Source organism: Rhamphochromis sp. 'chilingali' (assembly GCF_963969265.1).
Source record: "Rhamphochromis sp. 'chilingali' genome assembly, chromosome: 2".
In the NCBI taxonomy this organism is placed as follows: Eukaryota; Metazoa; Chordata; class Actinopteri; order Cichliformes; family Cichlidae; genus Rhamphochromis; species Rhamphochromis sp. 'chilingali'.
In genome coordinates, this window is record NC_137930.1 from 30,890,393 (window position 1) to 30,914,763 (window position 24,371).

The following is a 24,371-nucleotide window of genomic DNA, read 5'->3' on the forward strand; positions in this document are numbered from 1 at the left end:
TAGAAAATGACAGAATTACAGGTAAACCTAGCAGAAGTCTGTAGTATGATACAACCGTGTTTTCCCATTTTCTTACCTTAAATGACTTGCACAAACATTTTAAAGAGTTTCTCCAAATAACATCATTGGTGTCCTACCACAGTATGTACAGTATGTGATGTAAATGTTTTGCTTTATTGTTTGAAAGGATTTCAGTTTTCCACCTTAACCTCCACAGTTCTGAGATAAAAAAAAAAAAAAAAAAAAAAAAAAAAAAATAGTCAAAACCACACACATCTAGTCAGAAAATTTGGTGGTTGCCACAATGATGTAGCTCTGAAGATGAGCTCGAGCAGAGACAGGTTAAAATAAAAATAAAACCACCAAGGTTCGCACAGCTGACAAGACGAGAGCTTTCATTAGCATATCCTCCCAGGTTTTTAACACCTTCAAAAGACACACGGTACACAAAAGGTGAGCTTTGAATCGGTAAATGGTGGCCAATGCCAAGAGAAGCTTTAAAAGCAAAGAACAGAATTTCTCTTTTTTGCATCTTCTCACCGAGAGTAGCTTAGAGAGCCCGAATCCTAATGCAGCTACATTTACAATAGACCTCATCTGCAGAGAATCTGCACAAAGTGGAAATTGGCATCTAATAAGAAAATAGTGACTTTAGCTGTGCATTATATACATTACTGTAGGTTTTACAATCCAGATTAAACATTGCATATTTGTTTTGAAAGATTGGCCTGCAAAAAAACCACTTTGAATATCAGTATTTATTTGTAAAAATCATTGGTTATGAAGAAGTAAACACAACCAAACCTGGTTGCATATATTGCCTTATTTTTATCAAAAGAATGATAAATTTGGCAAAATAAGCTTTAAGGCTTTCATCTTTAAATTGGATCCTAATAATATGGATTTTCTTTCCTTTTATTAGTCATTCTGACTCTGGAGGCAGTCTGAGCTCTCAGTGGAATGTTTAATGACCTGATGCTTAGTTTCACTGTTAAAATCGAGGTAAAGTAAGGAAGGCTGCCATTCAGAATGCAATGTTTGTTTGGGTGATTTGGCTCAGTTTGAAATCTCATGCCAAATGTTACGGTGAAATGGAGTAAGACATTTTCTTTTGCATAGCCTTTATGAGGGTCAAGAGAGTCAATGAAGATGATCAACTGTACCAATGTAAATTTGGATTGTCTACAATTTCATATAAAAATATTAAATGTCAGCACTCTGAATTATCAGCAAGTCTCTCCTCTACCAGATTTTAGTGGTTGGGAAGAAAATGTCACAGCACAAGATTTGATGGTAATGTCCATGTGCAATCATCTAGGACTCTATTTTGCCTTAGACAACTCCAGCTTCTGTAAGTAGTGTACCAGCCTCAAGTAGCAAACCCTTCATGTAGGCATTAAAAGTGTAGTACATTGTGAGGAAGTCCTGGGTGCTGAAAAAGGTGTCTGCTAAAGCAAAGCCCAGCGTGGAAGGGATGAATCCTCTGCCATACTCCACCATCCAAGTCCCGGCACTCCACTGGACTGACGTAGCCTCTCCTACAGCATGCACAATAGTGTCACCTGTGGGTAAAGAATATGAAAGAACAGGAAAAAAAAATTACTACTACCCAATAATACTACAGGAGTTTAGCTAATAACATACTGTGCTGTGAAAACTTATTTACCAACAGCCTGATTTTTTTCTCTTTTGCATATTGTTACACCTACATGTTTCAGGTACTCAAATTTTAACATTAGACAAAGATAATTAAAGTAAATTAAAATGTGGTTTAAATTATTTTATTTAAAATGGGAAGCTATCCAGAGCTACCTGGCCCGATGTGACAAAAATAAATACCCCCTCTTTAGGGCTGCACGATTAATCGTTAGAAAATCGCGATCTCGATTCATACTTATGTGCGATCTCATTTCCAAATGACAACGATTTAAAAAAAAAAAAAAAAAAAAAAAAAAAAAAGAAGGACGACGCCGATTGTGCCGCATTTTGATCCGGGACGTACTCTGCATGAAAACAAGCGCTCACTCTTCGTGCTCAACAAATGACAAGGGCGGAGCCTTATACCACGTGATACAGAAGCTGCGCCGTGTGATGCTAAAATTAGCAGGGAAAAAACAACGGAGAGCACGTCAGGGATGACGAGAAAGTGACAGGAGAAAATCCGTCCCGGTCAACCACCCAAACATCAATAACGAGAACCTTATACAGCGCTTCCCTATACCCGTCGAACTCTCGCAGGCACAAAGAAATTACGGAGGCTATTACTTATCACCTGACCAAAGATATGGCTCCCATCAACACTGTGCAAAACGAGGGATTTAGGAAAATGATCAACACCCTAGACAAACCTCTCTTATGGCGAGAACCTCTCGCCATAAGAACAGTTTCTTCCCCTCCGCTGTTGGACACATGAGCAATAAACGTACGACTGTTCCCACCACTAACACATGACCCTACGCTGTGTTCACTGCATCATTCCATGTTTTGGCACTGATCACCACTTGCACTCATGTATATATCTTTCTACGTAGCACTTTTAATTCTTATTCTTACTTTTATTTTTTCATGTCTATTTAAGCGCAATTTATGACAGTATGTTTGCACTGAAGCACCGCAGCAATTTCCTAATGTTGTAAACCTGCTCAACATTTGGCAATAAAACCCTTTCTGATTCTGATACGCTACACAGTGCCGTCCCGCAACTATTTTTCTATTGTTGCACTACCTGCTCTATACACGCAGCATCGAGCAACGGTGGAGACGGAATTTCAAGCAGTACAACATTTTGCGGCAACAACAAAACGTGAGACATTTGTTGTTTTTATGTTTATTTATTGTTTTTATGTTCAGTCTCAACTGTTATGAAGAGCAGTTAATAAGTGCAATAAATATTTATACTGGAAAAGAAAATCGTGAGAGAATCGTGATCTCAATTCTAAGCCAAAAAAAAAAAAAAAAAAAAAAAAAAAAAAAATCGTGATTCTCATTTTATGCAAAATCATGCAGCCCTACCCCTCTTGTTAAATCATAAGAGGGTAATTAACCAGTTTAATTTCAGTAGTCACACGCAGGCCTGATTTCTGCCAGACCTGATGAATCAAGAAATCACTTAAACAGAATCTGTTTCACAAAGTGAAGTCCTCTAAAAGATCTCAAAAAGCAACATATCATGCCACAATCTAAAGAAATTCAAGAACAGATGAGAAACAAAGTCATTGACATCTATTAGTGTGGAAAGGGTACAAAGCCGTTTTTAAGACTTTGGAACTCCAAAGAACGAGCCATTATCCATGAATGGAGAAAAATTGAAATCGGAATTTTCCAAGAGTAGGCAGGTTACCAAAATTACTGCAAGATGACTCGTGCCTCAATGACTATTCCCGGAGGTCACAAAAGAACCCAGAACAACATTTGGCAAAAACATCTTGATCCTCAAGCCTTTTGGGAAAATATTTTAGTGAAGTATTGAAGAAGTTTAACATTTTGGAGGGTTTACGTCCCATTACATCTGTTTAAAAAAATAAAATAACATACTGTTTCATAAAAAGAACATCATCCTAACAGTCAAACATGGTGGTGGTACTGTGATGGTCTGGGGCTGCTTTAGGAACTGAACAACTTGCCATATTTAAAATCATCATTCCTGCTCTCTATCAAAAAATCTTGAAAGAAAATGTCCAGCCAATTTGTGCAAAAACAAAACAAAAAACAAACAAACGAAAAAAAATATTATAGTTATTGAGATACATTAAAGTTTCCATTGTGTATAAATGCAAAATTGAATATTGTAATGAGTTAATGCATTACCAGGATAGTATATTTCACTCTTGGTTGTCCCCTCTTTCCACTGTCTGAAGGTTCCAGAAATGATGGTATCAGAAATCTCAGCCCAATAACGACCTGAGAGAAACAGCAAGATGCAAAGAGTCAAAATGATACAATTCAGAGTATTTATAGTTTTCTAAACATACAATTCCAATAGTCTTCTGTAAATCATGTCACAAATCAAATATTATTGTTGGGACTAAGAATGGGACTATATATCAGCATCTCCTAGATTGCAAGGATCAAGTTGTAGCCCACTGTGCAACATTGTAAGGACTTGGACTGGAATGGGGGTGCTTCAGACTGACTTCACTTTAGAGCATAAGAAGGGCAATTCATCCCTTCATATCTGACACCATACTGTAAATAACTCCAGCAGATTTCAACTTTGAGGTCAGAGTATCCTGCTCTAGAGTAACTTGTTCCCCAAAACCATTATGTCTGCAGATGTTTACGTCAACTTACACAAAAAAAACTTTTTTTGGAGCTGATCCATCTATGTACCGTAAATGTCGGGCTATAAGCCGCTACTTTTTGCACAAGCTTTGAACCCTGCGGCTTTTAGTCAGGTGCGGCTTTTCTATGGATTGTCCGTGATTTTTGTCATATCGTAAGACGATTTGTTTTGTTTGTTCCGCTGTTGTACGGCACTACGTTGCCTGGCGGAAGGATCGGGGTTCAAGAGTGGTATGTTAGTCACATGTCCGTCCGCCAGGCAACGTAGTGCCGTACGAAGTAGCGCGAAAAACAAACTTCAAAGTAGCGCTACGCGTTCAGCGGGAGTCGTGGATGATGAGCGGCGATAAACTTGCAAGTTATGCCCAAAAAGCAAGTTATGCCCAACTCCACCGGTGGATTCTGACAGCGTGGAAAAGTGTGAAAACATCCACGATCACCAACGGATTTTGAAGGGCTGGACTGCTGCATGATGGAGAGGAGGACACCGCCACGGCCCTTCTGAGGGTGTTCGACTCTGAAACTGACAATGAGGATTTCTTTGGTTTTGAAAGTGACAACGAAGGAGAGAAGAAGAGTGGATGACGAAGCCATCCCGAGCCTGTTTGTATCTGACACTGGAGAAGAGGACTTTGGTGGTTTTAGTGCGTAGGAAGAAGAGAAAGATGGTGGTGAATGACTGACTTTTCTTCTTGTTAAAGCTGTGTCACTGCACCTCAGCCTAAAAGGTAGGCCGAATCTATTTTTCTGGTGTGCTGTAGGCTACTGTTATGTACTACATGTGCAAATATGTACCCATAACTTGTTTTTCAAAATATTAATAAAAGTGATGTCTCCAAACAGCCATCTCTTTCCTGACAATTCCCTTTGTGCATATTCTCTTACATATGATAAGTCAACATTGAAACACCTGCGGCTTTTGGTCAGGTGCGGCTAATGTATGTACAAAACAGGATTTTCCCCTGATTTTAGCTTGTGCGGCTAATATTTAGGTGCGCTTTGTAGTCCGGGAAATACGGTATCTCTCTTTAACTGCTCTCCTTCCTCACCTGAGTGTCCTCCAGTGTCCACCGCAGTGCCAAACAGTATCAAGTACTCTGTGAGAGAGGCATGGAGGACACACATGGAGCCCATCCAGCCTCCAGCATTCACAAACACCCACTGCAAGTCCTCATCAGGGAGGATGTGTCCAGGATACCTAGTTCAAATATACTTTGTTAGCCATTTATTTAACGTTAAAAAACTGATTAATAATCTGAATACCAAGTGAGAGTTTTCTGTGCAAATTTACCAGTTTTGAGTTTTAGTAGGAAAATCGGAGGAAAGTACCTCAAGGTCAAAGAAATCATTATGGACAACTTTCACTTTGGCTTTATTTTAGACTACACCAATTTTTCATACAGTATTAAAAAATGAAAGTGAATAAGACATCCATACTATACCAAGAAAGAATGAAGTGAAATGAGCACATGCTGAAGAGATAAGTTGCATCATGTTGCAGCTAATAAGTAGCTTAAACAACCTAATAGTGATGGAAATTGTACAGAAGCAACCACAAGCTGCCTGATACATGCAAGCCTGCGTGTAACGGTATCGTTACCTTTTTCTCAGCTCCACCACCACTTTGGAGAAAGCTTGCTCATGGTCCTGTCCTGAGAACAGACACATTTAAAATGCACAGGACATGCAGATATGGCAGTTCAGGCAACCAAAATTAGCTTCGCTTTAAATATAAACGAAATGAAGTGGCAACTTTTTTCACATGCAAACCCAAACTCACCTGCATACTGTTTGGCCAATTTGGCGACGTCTTCTTTGTTGAACACATACTGCTTGCTGGCCAACCAATACCGCAACAACAGCACGGTCAGGACGGTGACTCCGGCGAACACCAGAAGTCTTAAAATGATTTTGAGCAGGGACATGGCTGAACAAAACGCACAGACACACACAGACAGGTTTGGCTACATGCATATAGGGAGGCGGACTGGCGTGGTGCTCCGCTCACAGCCTCTTCCTGGTCAGGTGAGGGAGGGAACTTTACGCTTAGCCAATCATGGGCCGAGTCAGTAGCGTAGGCAGCGCGCGACTCCAGGGTTGCCAGCACAATGCAAAACCGTCTTTTTCTAAAGACATTAAAATATCATATTTAAAAAAAAAACCAGTTGACCAAAGCTAAACATTTCAGGCTGCTGTATTGGGTGGTAACAGTCTAATGACCAATTATCCTTAGTTTGACGTTTTCAGTCTTATTTACTTACTTATTTGTTTAGATTTTTAGAAGTGTGCCATTGCATACCGGCTTGTGCACAGTAGCAACCTTTCGCTTGTCAACAAAACAGGAAGTAGGCCAAGGTTTGTTGTGGACCGTGTTGATTTAGCGTCATACGCTAAAGTCCAGAGAAAGCTCATGGTTCAAAAAAAGAACACCGGGGAGGAGACAGCTGTGAAACAGTGAGTTACCGACATGAGCGGGAAGCAAGACGTCAGTTTTGACCCAAAAGGTACGCATTTTTTTGTGAATTTACAAACGTTAAAAAGCTAATTTCAATCACTCACTATATCCAATGACAGACACTGGATAATGAGTAGGACTTCTTAAATTTGTCAGTTTGCCTTAATGTTTAAGCGTCAAAATGACTTCTATAATTTCCCGAGTTCTTCATTATTGTTTACCAAAAAGGTACTGCACTGGAAACAGTTAAAGCTAAAATGCATTCAGTCATGCTTCGGGGCTTGTTCACTACTCGAATTCACTGGTAGGTTATAGGAGTTTACACAAAGTCTTTAGTTATGTTGTACCCTGCACTTTTTCCCCTGTCGGCCTGACAGACATGCTGACTCTGCCAGCTGTCTTGTGACTGTAGTTCCTGTAGTTCCTGTAGTTCATGTTGTAGCTACAAAACCTGCTCCTGAATGCTTTTTGAGGTGTTTCTTATAAGTAATAGTAAATGTTTAAATCGGGAATGTCAAACTCATTGTACATCGTGGGTAAGATGCACCCAACTTTGATCTGTCACTGTAAAAAAGTTTGATACACAAATTAAACCTTGAGATATTTTAATATAAGAAAAAAGTGCAGTTTCAAATTCAAATTTTATTTGTCACACACACAACCATACACAGTATGACATGAGGTGAAATGCTTGTAGCTGTGCAATGCAATGCCCGACCATTAAATGACAGTGGTTTTACAGTATTTACAATTTACAGGTTATTACAAAATTTACAGATTTAACTTAGAAATTTACAGTAAAAAAATGTGCAAGTAGCAGAAAGAGATTATAAATTATAGGAAGTGTGCATGAAGAAAAACCAGAGTGCGTGTGGTGATGTGATGTGTGTGAGAGTCCAGTCTTATAGTGATGTGATGTGTGTGGGAGAGTCCAGTCCTACACCTGGTTCAGGGCCCGAATAGCCTGGGGGAAGAAGCTCCTCCTCATTCTCTCTGTTTTGGCCTTAAGGGAGCGGAAGCGCTTCCCAGACCTCAACAGTGAGAAGAGTCCATTGTTGGGATAGGAGAGGTCCATCATAATCTTCCTAGCTTTGGTCTTGCACCGCTTGGTGTAGATGGACAGCAGGTCAGGGAGCTCTGGTTGAATGATGCGTTCGGCTGAGCGCACCACTCTTTGCAGATCTCGTCTGTCCTGCTTGGTGCTGTTCCCAAACCAGGTGCAGATGTTTCCCGTCAGGATGCTCTCGATGGTGCAGGAGTAAAAGTTCTTGAGCACCTTCAGTGGCAGATGGAAGTCTCTAAGTCTTCTGAGGAAGAAGAGACGCTGACGGGCTTTCTTAACCAGGGTGTTGATGTGACAGGACCATGACAGGTCCTGAGTGATGTGGACACCCAGGTATCGGAAACTGTCTACTCTCTCTACTGGCGTGCCACTGATGACGAGGGGCTTGTAATTCCTCGCCTGCTTTGTAGTGAAGTCCACGATCAGCTCCTTAGTCTTGCTGACGTTTAGGAGGAGGTTATTCTCCTGGCAAAGGAAATCACCGTTTTTCTACATGGTAAATAACCTTTTCTGTAGTGATTTAAAGAAATTGTAAGAAATAAATGTGTAAAATTACTGAAAAAGTATAAAACACAAAGATTTTTGTTTTGTTTTGTTTTTTTATGGAAAATGTCCTTTTTTGTGTACCCACTGTAAAAAATACCCAGACATTTCTATTGAACAAAAAGGAACTTCCTGTTGTTTAATTTAATTTTCTATCTGTTACCTAATTCCTTTGGTGTAGCATGGCCCATAGGGGAGGTTTTTTGTTATTAAAGCTGTGAAACGTATGAAAATAAAGTTAAAAGTCCAAGATTTATGCCTTCCTTCACACTTTCCAAAACTGTCCAGTAGGTCTGCTCGATTATGGCAAAAATGATAATCACGATTATTTTCACTGAAATTGAGATCTCGATTATTTGACGATATTTATTTAACAACAACAATGTATTGAATAATGACTTTAAAGATTGTCAAAAAATAATAAAATAGTGTGCAAATACTGATAACAGTGCAAATGTTTGCAATATAAAAAATAAATGAAAAATGTAAACATCTATGTTTAGTGAACTTTGCAGTGTTGCTTTGTGGTGCCGCTACAACATTGTAGCAAAGTTTACACACTATGTCTACTTGATCCACGTCTGACTCCGCGAACCCATAATGTTTCCACACCACTGAAGTTTTTATACCTCTCTTTTCAACCAGCGGCAGTCACTCTCCTCTCCAAATAACTTCTGCTTAGCTTTCCGAGCTTCCCTCGGGTCCTCTTAATCAGTGGTCTCCAACCCCCGGGCCTCGGACCGGTACCGGTCCGTGAGTCGTTTGGTACCGGGCCGCGAGAGTTGAGGCTCAGGTGTGAAATGTATAGTTTTCAGGGTTTTTATCGGTTTTCAGCGTTATTTTGTTATCGTTTTTATCGTTTACTCTGTTTTCCTGGGTCTTTTCATGTGTGTTATGAATAATTTTTTTTTTTCTTTAGTTTTATTCTGTTGTATTTATCCGCGACACCTTAAAGGCCGGTCCATGACAATAGTGTCGGGCATAAACTGGTCCGTGGCGCAAAAAGGTTGGAGACCTATGGGCTCAAAATGTGGTCATAAATATTTTGTACTTGTAAATCAGTTTTGTACTTGTAAATCAGGATTTGTGTGTGTAAAAAAAGATTTGTGCGTGCGTAAAAAAGATTTGTGTGTGCGTAAAAAAGATTTGTGTGTGGACTTAGCCAAAAAAACCCTGCAAGTTACAAGTATGAATTTTGACCCTATTTTTCTTCCTTTCATCTGATTGGTGAATTGGTGGTCAATCACAAATGTAACAATCCAATCAGAGAACAGATGGGTTTGGCTGTCGGAGGGGCGCTTTTTTTGAACTGCAGGTCTTTGAAGGGAATAAATGCCCTTTTACATGCCAACCCAGCGTTTTCCTTCATCACCACGAAGGAAAACAGTCTGTGGTCGTCCGAGTTTGGTGATTTTTGTGTCACAGGACTACGTGTTTAATACAGGGACTTCCACAGCCTTTTCAACAGCGCTGCAGACGCAGGGGGGGGGGGCAGTGCTTTGGAAATGACAGTCTTCATTACAAAGCTTTCTTCGTTATGAATTAGCATACATGTTTTTTTTGAACATTTGAAGAACTAGCAAAAAAACCCCACAAACTCTTGTAGTTCACATAAAGTCAGAGGTAAAAACGACAAGGAGCAGGTGCATCTAGTACAGGTAGAGCTGCTGCAAAAACCCACAGAGCTCAGCAGCCAGCAACAAATTCTGGATCCTTTGCTTTTAGTTAGCAATTAGCATTAGCAGCACATCCTGCGTCCGATGTGAAAGGACTTTTATGCTGCGCACTGTGACTCACAGCAATGGTCCCGGGTCAGCCCTGACGTTGTGTTAAACTAATCCTAAAGTAATAATGTATTTCTAACCACTGACATACCACAACATTATCCTTTCAACAGCTGCTGAAAGTAAGGGGACCTAACTGCTATCGGATATTTATATAGAGATTACCCTTCAAGGACCTGCAGTTCAAAAAAGTGCCCCTCCGACAGCCAAACCCATCTGTTCTCTGATTGGATTGTTTAATTTGTGATTGACATGACATTGACCAATCAGCTTAAAGGAAGAAAAATAGGGTCAAAATTCGTACTTGTAACTTGCAGGGTTTTTTTTGGGCTAAGTCCACACACAAATCTTTTTTACACATACAAATCTTTTTTACGCACGCACAAATCTTTTTTACACATACAAATCTTTTTTACAAGTACAAAACCGATTTACAAGTACAAAATATTTATGACCACATTTTGAGCCCATAGAGACTGCTGCTCTTAATTGTTGTGACACGTGTTCGAAATGCAGAGAGGTGCGCTCGATTTGCCACACGGAGCAGCGCGAGAGTAAAGCACGAGGGAGGGGCTAATAATCGGCTCAGTCATTTTTAATGATCGTTGAAAGCCCAGATCGTAATCGTGATTAAAATCCGATTAATTGATCAGCCCCACTGTCCAGTGGGGCCAGATTGGAGTCTTTGCCAGGCCAATTTTTGCCCCCGGGCCTTATGTTTGAAGCCTGTGGTTTCAATAATGTATGTGTGTTATTACATTGTCTTGTTACATTTTATCACTTGTCTTGTGTAACTTTAGAGCACCAGCACTTGCGTTACAACCCTCTTAGGGACAGCTGGGTTCTTGTGTCCGCCCACCGCATGAAGAGACCTTGGGCAGGTCAAGTTGAAAGACCACCTGAGGAGCACATACCAAGATATGACCCAAATAACCCACTTTGTCCTGGGAACAAAAGGGCAAATGGAAAGGTGAGAAGAGGCATTGAACAGCATTCTTTGGTTCTGATCACAACAAGTAGTAAATCCACAAACAAGGCATCCATTGGAAAACATATTGATAATGTCGTGGATAGTTCATCTATTCTTCTCTCCATTTATTATTGATGTTGTAGACATTAACAATCATACATAATGCTAAATTGCGCTGTAACATTGCCAGCAGTTCCAAATAAGAGGTTTCTTCACTCCTCATTCTGCTTGGGTTTTGAAAGAAAATGTTTTTTGTCTGCTGTTTTCTAATATCTCTCCAACTGTCTGCTTTTCTCCAGGGGAATCCAGATTATGACAGTACCTTTGTGTTTGAGAATGACTTCCCCGCTCTTCAGCCTGACGCTCCAGACCCTGGTGAGTTCTAGTGCAGTCTAAATACTGTAAGGAAAAGGAGAAGTAACTGCAGTACCTTTTTAATAAAATATTTAAGCAAGTAACTGCAATTCTTTCTTTCTTGCAAACTCGACTTTCGTGTAGCTCTTTAGCTATTTGGTTATAATACTTAAATATGATAAAGTATATATTGTTGTTTTGTTCTTCAGGTTCAGACCAAGATCCATTATTTCAGTCTAAAGCTGCAAGAGGTGTCTGGTAAGAACAAATCTTAATATCTCAATCTATATGTGTATGAAATGCAGTGCTCATAATGAAATGTATAATACATAGTATAAATTAATATGCAGTTGGTAAGTTATAATTTAATCTAGGACACGATGCATCTTAATCAGTGTTCCTTTTCAAAATTATGATGCATTCAAATGTATGACTAATTAAATCTAAGCTGATGACTGCAATCAGAGCAGTCATGCTGAGGCAACTCTTAATTCGTTGTTGTCATCATCTTCATCATAATCAGCTATTAGATGACGCTAATTTTGTTCATCAACGCACTGCATGCTTCCTGTTTTCAGGACATCTTGAACTTGAGCAAAACAAAATCACCAAGCCACCGTACATACATTAGAAAGTGATGTTATTTTGTGCAACCAGCAGATGGAGATGTTTTATCAGTACTCTAGTTTGTAGCTCCTTGGTGCATGAGTGATATTTTCCTAAATCCATCCACACTGATAAATAACATGTCCTTTGGTAGCTCAAAATGCCTATTCCTGGGTGTATCTTGTATTCTACAAAGTTCAACTGAAGAATGTTTTACAACAGGAGTCAGCTCAATAAACACTGGCTGCTGGATTTATACATCTCCAGAGAAGCTTAAAAAAGACCTAAATCCTTTGTTAGTGCACACTTCTATAATACAATACACAGCATTTTCTATTTCAAAAATTCACAGATTACATTTTTCCCTCTCTGGGTACTTGGCCACACATGATTCTTGCTATGCTATGAATCAAAGATATATAATTGTCAAATTGGTTTAAGGAGCGCTTTCAGGGTAAAATATTCAAAGATGAACCTAAAACTCCAACAGGTTGTGGCATATAGGCCTTTATAAGAGACAAAATGAGTGGTTGAAAATTTTTAAGTGGTGTTTTACTAGTAGCAAACTTCAAGGTGAAAGTGGAAAATTCCACAAGTAAAACTCAACCAATAAGAGTGGACAGATGTAAGAGCCCAGAAATCAACAAAATCACCAAAAATTCACCAAAGTCAATTCAAATCAGACAAAAAAGACCACACAGATAATATAAATACATCTTCAAAGGCAAATTAAGTCTATAAGAACAAAGTAAAATTTTTCTTAAAAAATGCATTTTACTACTTTGTTATAAACTTTATTTGCCTTCGAAGGTTAAATCTAACAAGAATAAAGGGATTTAAATTTTATATGAATAGAGAGTGCTTTGGAGTTTTTTGATATTTTTGCATAAATAATATTCAGTCTGAAGGTAACATTCCCAAACAATCCTGTGCTCTGGGAATTCTTGCTTGATTCTGTCTGACAGCAGAGTTGCATAACTACTGAATAATAGATTTAATCAAAAAATATTGTGCTGGTTGAAAACTGAAGACTCTGCTTTTTTTTTTTTTTTTTTCTAAATCCCATGTGCTGGCAGATGTAGAGGCCGTCAGGTGTTGCTTACCACACTCGCAATGTGATGAAGCACAGAAACAGCAGTGACTGACTTAAAAAATATAGTACATTTTAGGGTACTTTTCTTCCTCTGTCTCAATTTAGGTGAGAGTGTGTGATTTTGCTCGCAGTGTGAGGTTGTATTCATATTTGTTCACACATCCAGCATGCTGCTGCTTTCCTTTTAGTGTATCTGTGATCAGTATATGCTTTTGTGGCCATATTAACAGAATAATAAACGTGAAAAATAAAGTAGATCTTTGTACCCTGCAGCAAAGTTCAGTGCCAATTAGAGGGGAGTGCAGAATTGGAAATGTAATTTAGGGGATCTGGGTCACGGAAGGCAATAGAAAGCTGTAGTGCAACAAAAGAAATAAGAACGTTTTTAACACTTTATCATAGTACCCCTCTCAGCACTGTGATGACAAAAAATTGGTCTCACTTTATTTTACAGATCTGACAGTGTCTTGTTTTCCTTTCTAGGAAAACTAAGTATAGCTGCCCAGGAATATTTCTAAGAAGGACTTTGAAATTTGCTAAAACTTTTAGTAAAAGCAATGTCAGTTGACACCTTACAATAATTATAGTTATTTAATGGTGTAATTTGCTGTCAGTACAGGTGTCTTTTTGTCTTAAATTTAACTTCAAGCAAAAGGAAGATTCAAGAGATAATTAGGTGTTCTGGTTTTGTTGTTGTGTCAGATTTAAGGTAACTTAAGATTATATTTCTTGAAAAAAATGTCTCTGGAAATCAACAATTTCCATCTAATTACTCATTTACTTTAAAGCTAGCTTGTGTATACAGTAATAAAACAAAAACAAAAAACCCCTCAATTTAGTTTAAGCACAGCTCTGTTAAGGTCATGCTACAGCATTTCATTTGGGTTTTTACTTTGACTGGACCATTACAACCACCTTGAGTCTTGTCTTTCATTTGCTAATGTCCTGTTATGTGACCCCTTTTCGCCCAAGCTTTAGATGTCCGACATATGCCCTCAGATTGGACTCTAGATTGCTCTGATATACAGAGGAGTTCAAGGTTAGCTCAGTGACTGCCATGTACCCGGGTCCTGTGGCTGGAAAGCAAACCGTGCTTGACAGTTGTTGTGTTGATTGTTGGTTTTTACACTTCTATATATTCCTGCTATACTGCTATATTTTTTAAAGAGAAGAGGCTTTCTCATAGCAACCCTTTCTAACAAGCCAGACTTGTTCAGTCTTTTTGTAATTCTGCTGTAATGAACATTTAACATGTAGAGTAGTCTGATAAGTACCCCTTAGGTTTTTTTTTTGCAATTTGTCTCAACATTGCACGGTCTGACCTTAGGGTGAACTTGCTGGAACATCCACTGCTGGGAACATTATTGCATTGTGTTAACAAACACCTGAATGCTTCAGGCCAGCAATCTGCCCAAACATCTGCTTTTACAGAGGTGATTACATTTGCGGAAGATCAATTAATCAAGCGTGTTTTATTAGCAGCACCTGGCTGTTACTCACCCCCTTAATTCCTATAGAAGCAATACGGATGTATTTAATTTTTCACAGGACCTCATGCATTAAAAAAAGTATTTTTGACATTTTACAACAGAGCCCAAAGTAAACTGTTTTAAAAGAGAAAGCTCACAGTTGCTTGATGTTGTGTTAGCTGCGCTACATGGTTTGATGAGCTGGTCAAACTGGTGCACAGTAAAAACTGCTGTTGGAAATATAAATAAAATAGCAAGTGCTGATATCTTCAGTGATCCTCTGACTTTTTGCTTTCTATCAGCTTCATTGTGTCAGATGTTTAATTTGTGCTGTTTGTTTACAAAAGTTGGTTAAAATGCCTAAACAACCCCCCACCCACGACCTGCTTTTTGTTTTTTTTGTTTTTTCTTTTTTTTCTTAGCTGAATAAACCTTTATTATCGTTAGGAGTCTGGCTCATTAAATGTAACATACGATGTTATAGTTGTGACAGCTATTTTGGTTGCTTAAAAAGGTTGTTTTGTTTGGTTGCACAAAGGAAGACTCTCTAAAAATAACGCAAATAGTTGTTCACAGCTGTCATAGAATTCACATTTTTATATATATATATATTTATTTATTTATTTATTTAGAACCGTAGTTTAAATCTAGACTTTAGACTTTATTGCCAGGTGAGGTAGTTTAACTTATATAGTGAACATGAAGAATACACAATTCATTAATGGCACCTTCACTTTCTCACATATCCATCAGCATTTATTTCCATTCTCTTTTTTCCTGCAGACATTTTTTAGGGTTATTACTCTGTGTTCAGTTATTTGGCTCTGTTTTTCATAGACCAATTCCATTCTGTTTCCACTGACTATTTGACTTCACTTTTTTATAATATTACCTCTTAAAAACAAGATTGAACTCAACCAGTAGTTGTAATCCATGTCTGTTTGTGACATTCATCTAAATCTAAAAGGAGCAAAATGTCAGCTTTGCTTTTATGTGCAGTAATTTTTCAACTGAACCCCAGGGCCCTGCCAATGTGAGAGTCAACAGAAAATCTAAAGTAAAGGCTATGTAGCTGTATTTGACAGGCAGTTTATGGGAAGTGCATAGCAATGACTTTTACCTTCCCCCAGATTATCACTTTGCTTTAATTAACCAGGAAATTCAAAAACAGAGCAAGGGTCTGTTTTATACTAAAACAATGACATCATTCAATTCTTATTATTCACAAGAAGAGCAACAGCAACAATGTAATGTGTCTTAAATGAATCTCTAACAACAAAAGGAACACATCACCCCAAATCCCTATAAAAAACTAGTGACATTTCCACCGTCTTATCTGCATTTAATGCTACTGTAAGTGCGTAGACTGTTGCCTGGATAGAAGATCGATTAAGCCACTATGACATTACCCTCTGGTGTGCAGGCTAAAATTTCTGAAGGCTCAAATTTGCTGTTATTATAGGCATCGTAATAGGTTTTCTTGTTTTTGTTTTTGTTTTGTTTTTCTTTTTGGTAGTGCAGTGTTAAGTTATTAATGTTAATTAATTTTGAGAAGCTGATCCTGGTTAATTAATTCAGCAAGTGTTAGATTCTGTTTCAGTCTTTTAACACCAATAACCACCTTTCCTTCCTCTTTTTCTCTCTTTTTTCATTTTTAAATGCCTTCCTCAGTAAGGTCATGTGTTTCCATCCCTGGTCAGACGTCACGCTCCCTCTCATGAAAAAAGAAGAGGTTGTAAACGTGATAGACAAGTGGGCGGAGCTTGTTGAGGAACTAGGCACTATTTACCCATGGGTTCAGGTATGCAATATTCTCACTTTCTCTGACACGCACACACACACAAACACAGTCACATTATTGATTTTATTTTTCCCAGGGCTGGATACATCTAAAATTGTAACTGCTAACCTTTTTACCCTGTCACAAATCCTTCAATTTTCTGCCGTCTCTAGTTTTTCACGTTAATATGTATTTTATTGGATCACATAAAATTTTAATGACGCCTCCGGTCAAATTCACAAATTCAAACAGCTGTTTCAAATAAAGCAGGACATGGGCAAGATGTCTAACTTCAAATGTGCCACATGCCAAATATTAAATAATATTTTTGGAAGCTTTTTTTTGTTCATTTGTAGGATGTACACTTATTTGGACCCAACTAAAAAATACACCTTTTGTTTCAGTTCAGCATTTTGTCATAATTCCTTAGATATAGAAATTCATATAACACCTAATACTCAGATACTCATACTTGGTGTCAACCAATCCAGCCCAGAAAATGCATGCTGTTTAGATAAGAACAGCTATCTAAATCCTGTGTTAACTTCTGCTGCTTTGTTGTTGTTGTTGTTGTTGTTGTTGCTGCTGTTGTTTTTAGATCTTCGAGAATAAGGGTGCTATGATGGGTTGTTCAAATCCACATCCTCACTGCCAGGTAAGCGATGCACACATTACCTGATTTGGCATATGCACTGCAGTCATGGTGATGCTTGTTAGAATGCAAATGTCATAATGAGTTGAATCGACCATTAAACTGTCTTTAACCTGCCAGCTTCCTAGCAGAAAGTCTGTGTGATGTCTGATTGTGGCCATGTGAGAATAGTCTGTCCTTCCTTCTGCATGCTCTGCGTTGGCAGCGACCTCACATTTCAGTAGTAATCTCCTCTTGTGTGCGACATGTGAGAAAGGGCAATTAAAACAATGCTGGATCTAATTTCCCACAAACTTTTCATCTTCATTGATAAATGAAATGTCCTCACAGTGAGAATAAGTGCAAGAATATATACATACACTCATTCCAGCTACTTTCATGTTGCAGCATCAAAACCTTAAATTCTCTTATCACACATTTGCAATACAAATCTGTCTCGTTGGTCCAATTTGCACATCTGAGCGACCAGTTTATGACAATGAAGATGAGAAGTGATTTAAAAAAAAAAAACCCAACAGCAAAGCTTTCATATAAAAGTTTTTGAGCCAGACAAGCCTCAGCACAGAAGCTGTTAATTGACTTTTCATCCAGAAATTATCAACAATTCTGTATTTGTGTGTCGGTCATTTCTTCCTTTATTACTTTTTCTAAAGACAAATCACACCTTACAGCTTTGCTATTTTCTTGTGCTCATATTTTCCTGCCTTTTAATAAGGCAGAACTAAAACTTGAAATAGGGAGGCATTTCCTGTCAAACTGTCACCTTACTGTGTGATGTTGAGCAAACAACAGAGACAAAATCATAGAGATGTTTTAGCTCTGATAAACACCGCTGGGTTGATTTTCCTATGTTTTTTTAAAAGCATAGTTAAAATAATGTGTTGAAAACAAAGCTGATGTCACCCTCTTAACTCTTAAGCTTTATTAAAAGGATTTCTATTGGCTTAGTTGATTAGTTTCTTCCCTTTTGGCAATCAATGAAAAATAATAAATAAAATCAATAATATGCTCATCACTACACAGATAGAAGCAAAACCATAATAGAATCTGAATCAGCTGCTATTTTCTGAAATATAGAAATGACCAACAGATGGCAGTACGCAACCTCAAAATAACAGGGTTGTAATAGAAATAATCCAAGTTTGTTGAAGATACGTATACTTTCTATACACCAAATTTCTATAATACACTTCCATTACTGTAAATAGATAAAAAGGACACATATGTATTTAGTTTTTCATGTCTGTTATAAAGATCAAGAATCAAACCTGGATCCAGTCTTTGGTGGGGCTTTTTGAAAATGTTTATTATTTATTTATTTAGGATTTTCCTGCAGACTAGATTTCCCTTGCTTTAGACATCAAAGTCCAAGAAAAGAGTGGTTTAAACGTGTGTTCGTCTATGTGTACAGCCAGGCAACCCCTCCAGGCCAACACATACGAAGGGTAGATCTAAGACTTTGAAGAATAATCAACAGAAAATGTTAATCATGTTCTGGAGGCAGCATTGCTTCTGATAACTTTGGTCTCAAAGGAAAAGAGCTTTATGTATTTTTATGTAAGTGGAGGAAGGAAAACATATGCCTCTGGAATAGTGATATAATTTTTTTTATGTAAGCAGTCCAAAGAATATAGAAAATTAATTTTGCAAAGTGCTACGAATTGACCGTGAGGACCAGATATTCATTGAGTTAATATTTATTTCCAGAGTATATATTTTATTTCAGATGTTATACTTGGAAGCTGAAGTAAAAGCCATGATGATGTTGTTATTTGCAGTAAAAGATAATACCTTTTTTTTCAGAAGTTTTATCTTGCCAGAGTAATTACATTCTTTGTTTTTCTTGTCTGTGTTCTCTTTAATTTTCTCTCTTTGAGAATTAGCAGTCTCCTGTTGGCCATTAATTAATGTACACAAAACACAGGTGTACAAATAGACCCAAAACTGCAGATGTTGGCAGGCATGTATGTATCTACACGTACCGGGAAGTATGAAGATAAACAGCATGTGCACATTTAATAAAAACACAACAAAGTCTGTTTCTTTCTGCCTTCCCAGGGTCATGCTTGAAAAAGCATGGTGCAGCCTTTAGCCAAAAGCCATTAATATGAACATAAATCTAGTTTCTACAGCAGTGATTGTGGAAAGGGTCTTATCGCAGCTTGAGGCAACATGCCAGGAAACATTAATAACTTCCAGCTGCTTAAAAGTATTACTTTATTGCATTTGTTTTATTACATGCTAAGTATTATTCATAAATCCAAACCCATGTTAATATGACAACTATTGGGCAAGGTCAGCAGAACTGACTGAAAGGGAAGAAGAAAATCTTGATTATCATCCATCTATTTCCTTCCACATACCCAATTCAGAGTTGTGAGGGCTATGGAGCCTATCCCAGGATCCTATCCAGTCTGTTGCAGGTCTAACACAGAGAGACAGACAAGCATTTGTGCTCACATTCATCCCTACAGTTAATTTAAATCACCAGTTAACCTAACATGCATGTCTTTGAACTGTGGGAGGAAGCTGGAATACTCAGAGAGAAGCCACGTAGGCACCGTGAGAACATGAAAGCTCCAGCCTGCACTCAGTAGGAACCATTTTGCATTTCCACCTAAAATTTCTGTATTCAAAGCAGGAAAGGTTGACAGGTTCAAATCTGTCACTGTGTTATCCCTGCACTACATTATGGGTAAAAAAAGAAAAAAAGTCTGAAATCAGAAAGGAATCTCCAACACAGTGTAAAGCGGTGGTGTTTAAATCACGCTGCTGTTATTTTGTATATATTTATTTATATTTCTTCATACATTCTTATATAGTTCTATATTGTGTATTTTGTTGTACAGTTATTTTATTTTCAACTTTAATTTATATATTTTATCTTATTCTCCCAGTTAAATTTACCCTTCATTCTAATTTGTGTTGTACAGTTATTTCATTTTTAACCTTAATTTATATTTTATTCCTTCCTAGTTAAATTGACCCTTTTTAATTTTTCATATTTATTTCCTATCTTATTCATAGCCTTTTCCTTTTTTGTTTTCTTTAGGTCACGAGCAGTTGTCCAAGCATTTCACTACATATCGTACTGTGTATGACTGTGTACGTGACAAATAAAATTTGAATTTGAATTGATTTTGATTTAAAGTATCAGAGGATGCCTCCGGTTATTACTCTGTTCATCATATAGTGGAATGATTTAACTGGAAAATCTACTCCTGATGCCTGACACAAATATGCTATTTTCGATTTCAGAACACTATGGAAGACCTAAAAGATTCCAATAAAATTGACAAATATTAAAAAAGACATCCCACTAGAAAGCAAGATCACCGTAGTAGAAAGAAATACCTTAAAAGAACAGACGTATGCACACAAAGCAGCCACATACCTAATCAATATTCTGGTGAAGTTTTCAGTCTTTAGAGGATGAATATACAATGCATTGTCTACTCTGCATCCACACTAATGAGCACAAGTATATGTAGGGAGGCAGTGATGTTCTTAACAAACCCCAAATTAAATACAGTGCCTCATTCAAAACCTCAGTAACAGTTGTCTTAGGCAATCATTTAACGTGCACTGTCAAGTTGAGTTATTTGGCACTGCTTTTACAGCCATTAAAATCCTATATTTTGCATGGGTAATGGAAATGTCTGGTCTGATGCTCACTATTATCCATATAAAGCTTCCCAGAATGCAGCTGAACTATAGTGTGAAACCAAAAAAATAAATTTGCATGAATATGTTGCAGCATCATTTTCTCCAGGGATGCTCACTTTCTCAATCAGAGATAATACCATTGTTTCATTTAGAGTAAACATAGCCTGGTGGGGAATGCCAGTTGGTGGTTGATGAGAGCAAAGTTTGAACAATTTGTTTGTCTCTGTTAACGATCAAGACAGTTGTTTTATTTTATTTTTCTTGCCAGGTGCAATTATCACAAGAATTTAATTTTGTGTGTACAAAGCAAAAAAAAAAAAGGTTTCACAGGACTGTGAAACCTTACTGCAAGTACACCCTTACTGCTTCCATAGGAATTAACAGGGTTATCAGCCTCCAAGTACAGATAATCAAATACTCTTGATTAATTGATCATCAGCAAGTGTGATCATGTCTATAAAATTAAATTATTATATTCAGTATTATTTATGTAGCACCAAATCACAATAACAGTCAGCTCATTGTGCTTTGTATTGCAAGGTAAACACCCCACAAAAATAGAAAGAAACCCCAACAATCAAATGATCCTCTATGAGCAAGCACTTGGAAACATTGGAAAGGAAAACTCCCTTTGAATAGGAAGACACCTCTGGGAGAACCAGTATTGGGTTTGGCTGGTCTGGAACATTAAAACAATGCCTCAATTTTCCCAGGAATGGATGTCAGATGTCAGACTGTGCAGTGCCCAGTGAAAAATTAAAAGCTACATTTCAAACTCATCTACAGGCTTCAGTTAGCATGTTAAATATTAAAATTCCCAAGGGCACAAATAGAAAAGTACCAAGCAAGCATGGCTTGTTTGGAAGACAAACAAGCCATGCTTGTTCTTAAAATAACATGACAGCACATCTTAGATTTGCAAAGTTGCATTTGTACAAACCACAAAACTTTAGATTTTTCAGTCATTGAGTTGACCACAAACTCTTCTGTATTCCAAAATATTCATGAGTCAAATGTGAGGCTGTCTGAGAGCTAAGGCTTGCCCAAAACTGGGTAATGTAACAGGGCAGTGATCCCAAGCACAGTAGAGTAGACAAAAAAAAAAATGCAGGTGTCGCAATGACAGAGATTTGTCATTTTTGCTAACTTTAAATTATTTTCCTGGAGTATTTTCACTATGTGTTTCCTTATAATTCACTTTCTTATTTACTTCCTTACTCACTAGAGAGTTTATTCACATACGTCTTAAACCTTAGAGCTCCAATTCTTGATTGGTAGTTGTCGACAAATTAAGCAAAAAGCCCAACAAATGTCAATAGATTATAATTATAAGCATTTGGCACCATATTTGAAACACAGCCTTGGTCCATTTGATTAGTGTGTGATGAGCTTAGACAGTAGCAGAACAGCAGATTTCTAATGTGTAACAACTGTTTCAACTGCAGTAGATAATTTTGAGCCCATGTGCAATAGGATCTTATGACTTGCAAGTAATTCTTTTCCAACAGAAACTTTCTAGACCCACTGAGTGCCTCAGATGAAGACCCAGGTGTCGGCCAGATTTCATTAAGAATAGACAAGAACTTTATTGGAGGCAGAGAGAAGGGTGTCACAATAGTCCAAATCTATTTTTGTGAACCAAACCGGGTTCACAAAAGGTTCTGACTGGGGAGCACATCGAGAAAATACATTCTCAGGGCCAGTCAGTGCTTTTCACATTGATAAAGCACTCAGTACCTGTCTTAATTAAGTTTTAGTGTATGGGAACTGATTTTTACTTTGTATTGAAATAAATGAAAGCCTGTGGCTGCAGGGGAAAACCCATTTATCAATATGAGAAGCCTGAAAGAAAAGAAAGTGTTTTGAAAGCTTGAATTCTGCATCTGTAAAACATTTATTGATTGAGTGATATTGATAAATCACCCTATTAAATAGCAAATGTAATGTGGTCATTTGGAATCAGGGCAGTGGGGAAAAAGTGGGTAGATTCACTTAATAACCCTTTGATTATCTAAACACACTGTAGTGTAACCGCATGCGCGCGCACACACACACACACACACACACACACACACACACACACATATATATATATTAAGTTATTCTATATTCTATGTTTTTCCATCTGTCATCTCCATCATCATCATCATGATCATAATCAGCGTTCTGCTTTCATATAGGTGTGGGCCAGCAACTTTCTTCCTAATGAGCCGGCCCTGTCAGACCGCTGTCAGAGAGCATACTATCAGAAACACGGAGAGCCAATGCTGCTGCAATATGCCAAACGGGAGGCTGAGAAAAAGGTACGGCTCACACATAAACACATTGTTTTGGTAACCTTTAAAACACGTGAACATTTTTGAAATAGTAATTTGTAATCTGTAATTTAATACATTTTAATTCACAAAATAAACAAACAAAATATATAATAATTAATTAATGATAATTAATAATGTTTCTGAATGATTAGTTACGCCATCAGTTGTTTATTCAATAATTACATTTGGGTAATTTAAAATAATTATATTATTTATTGTATATGGAATTATAACAGCAAGACTTTCTTTTGCCGTGTGTCTAAAACTGTTGGACACAGAGATGGATGAAGGTGTACTGTGGTATCTGTGCCATGGCAGGACCCCATTTTAATACAGTATGCACCCTTTAAGCAAAATTTTCCATTGTCCAGTTTTAAGGTTGTGGATGAGTAGATTTTAAGCATGGTTTGTTAAATCCTACACTGTAGTTTTGGTGCATAAACCGAACTCATTCCATTGTGTAATTTTGTAATTATCTTTTAAGAGAAGTTTAATTACCTGTCAAGTTCCTATTTAATAACAGTAGCTATTATAAAGTGTTCCCAAAGCTTGTATTTTACTCTTCCTGTGAGGTCAGGTTATTATCAGATTCAAAATTTCTAAAGTCATGAATTATGGAAAGTGTATCCAGTGTATTATCCAGAAATTGATGTCTAATGTGTGCTCCACAAGGAGACGTACAAGAGATGTGGTCTCCCAGGTCAAATATGCAACTCAAACCATAATACATGATTCCGAAGGCCTGTTTAATCAAATGATTTTCTTAATATATTACTTCAGTTATTTTTTTGATATAATGTTGATGGAAATTCCTCTGCCGTAGTGTTTTTCTCACCATGACTGCTCTCTTTATCTGTCTACTTTACTACACTTTTCTGCCATGCTGCTCTTTTTCTCTCTCTTACTTATACCTCACCATTCTCTTTTGATTTCCCATCCACATCATCTGCCTGTCTCTTGGTCAGTGAAGCGTGTGATTGGACAGCAGAGATGCTCATTAACATAATGCTGCAGCATCAATCTTCAACCTGCCAGAAGAACAGGAAAACTCAGTGTGGGTGTATTTGAGTGATCTTTCAGTCATGTGTACAGCATCAGCAGCAGTAACCACTGAAGACAGCACTGAGTACATTTAGCAGGTTGGCAAATGTCTTATTAGTGAGCATACACTTAGCAGAAACCCAGAACGAATTGGGAGTGAATTTTTACATCTCTATCTGAAACCATGGAGAACTGGCTTACTTATGCCACTTTTAATATACTTAACCTCAGGTTATATTCACAGCTAAAACCCTTTTTTTGTAAACCTGCTTCACTTTTGTTTATCCACCCATAAG

At 37.7% G+C, this 24,371-nt stretch overlaps 2 protein-coding genes across 2 annotated transcripts in view; one reads left to right on the forward strand and one right to left on the reverse strand.

The window, feature by feature from the left end:
* Positions 1–226: 226 nt before the first annotated feature.
* sigmar1 (sigma non-opioid intracellular receptor 1) lies at positions 227–6,293 on the reverse strand. Its single transcript, XM_080875929.1, has 5 exons — positions 6,062–6,293; positions 5,882–5,933; positions 5,331–5,479; positions 3,808–3,900; positions 227–1,562 (listed from the first exon to the last, which is right to left on the reverse strand). The coding sequence occupies exons 1-5, from the start codon at positions 6,204–6,206 to the stop codon at positions 1,333–1,335; spliced, it is 669 nt and encodes a 222-aa protein (XP_080732055.1). The 5' UTR covers positions 6,207–6,293; the 3' UTR covers positions 227–1,332.
* A 78-nt stretch (positions 6,294–6,371) lies between these two features.
* The window catches only part of galt (galactose-1-phosphate uridylyltransferase), a 36,824-nt gene continuing 18,824 nt past the window's right edge, over positions 6,372–24,371 (forward strand). Inside the window, exons 1-7 of the mRNA XM_080874225.1 lie at positions 6,372–6,785; positions 10,927–11,096; positions 11,396–11,471; positions 11,660–11,708; positions 16,290–16,419; positions 16,997–17,053; positions 22,897–23,019. Of these exons, the coding sequence (XP_080730351.1) occupies positions 6,749–6,785; positions 10,927–11,096; positions 11,396–11,471; positions 11,660–11,708; positions 16,290–16,419; positions 16,997–17,053; positions 22,897–23,019 (642 nt within the window). The 5' untranslated portion in view covers positions 6,372–6,748. The remainder of the gene's footprint in view (positions 6,786–10,926; positions 11,097–11,395; positions 11,472–11,659; positions 11,709–16,289; positions 16,420–16,996; positions 17,054–22,896; positions 23,020–24,371) is intronic.

Coding starts and splice junctions, on each gene's coding strand:
- sigmar1 (XM_080875929.1), bottom strand. CDS start 6,206: ATGTCCCTGCTCAAAATCATTTTAAGACTTCTGGTGTTCGCCGGAGTC. Junction 5,934..6,061: donor ATTGGCCAAACAGTATGCAG/GTGAGTTTGGGT, acceptor GTCTGTTCTCAG/GACAGGACCATGAGCAAGCT. Junction 5,480..5,881: donor GTGGTGGAGCTGAGAAAAAG/GTAACGATACCG, acceptor TATTTGAACTAG/GTATCCTGGACACATCCTCC.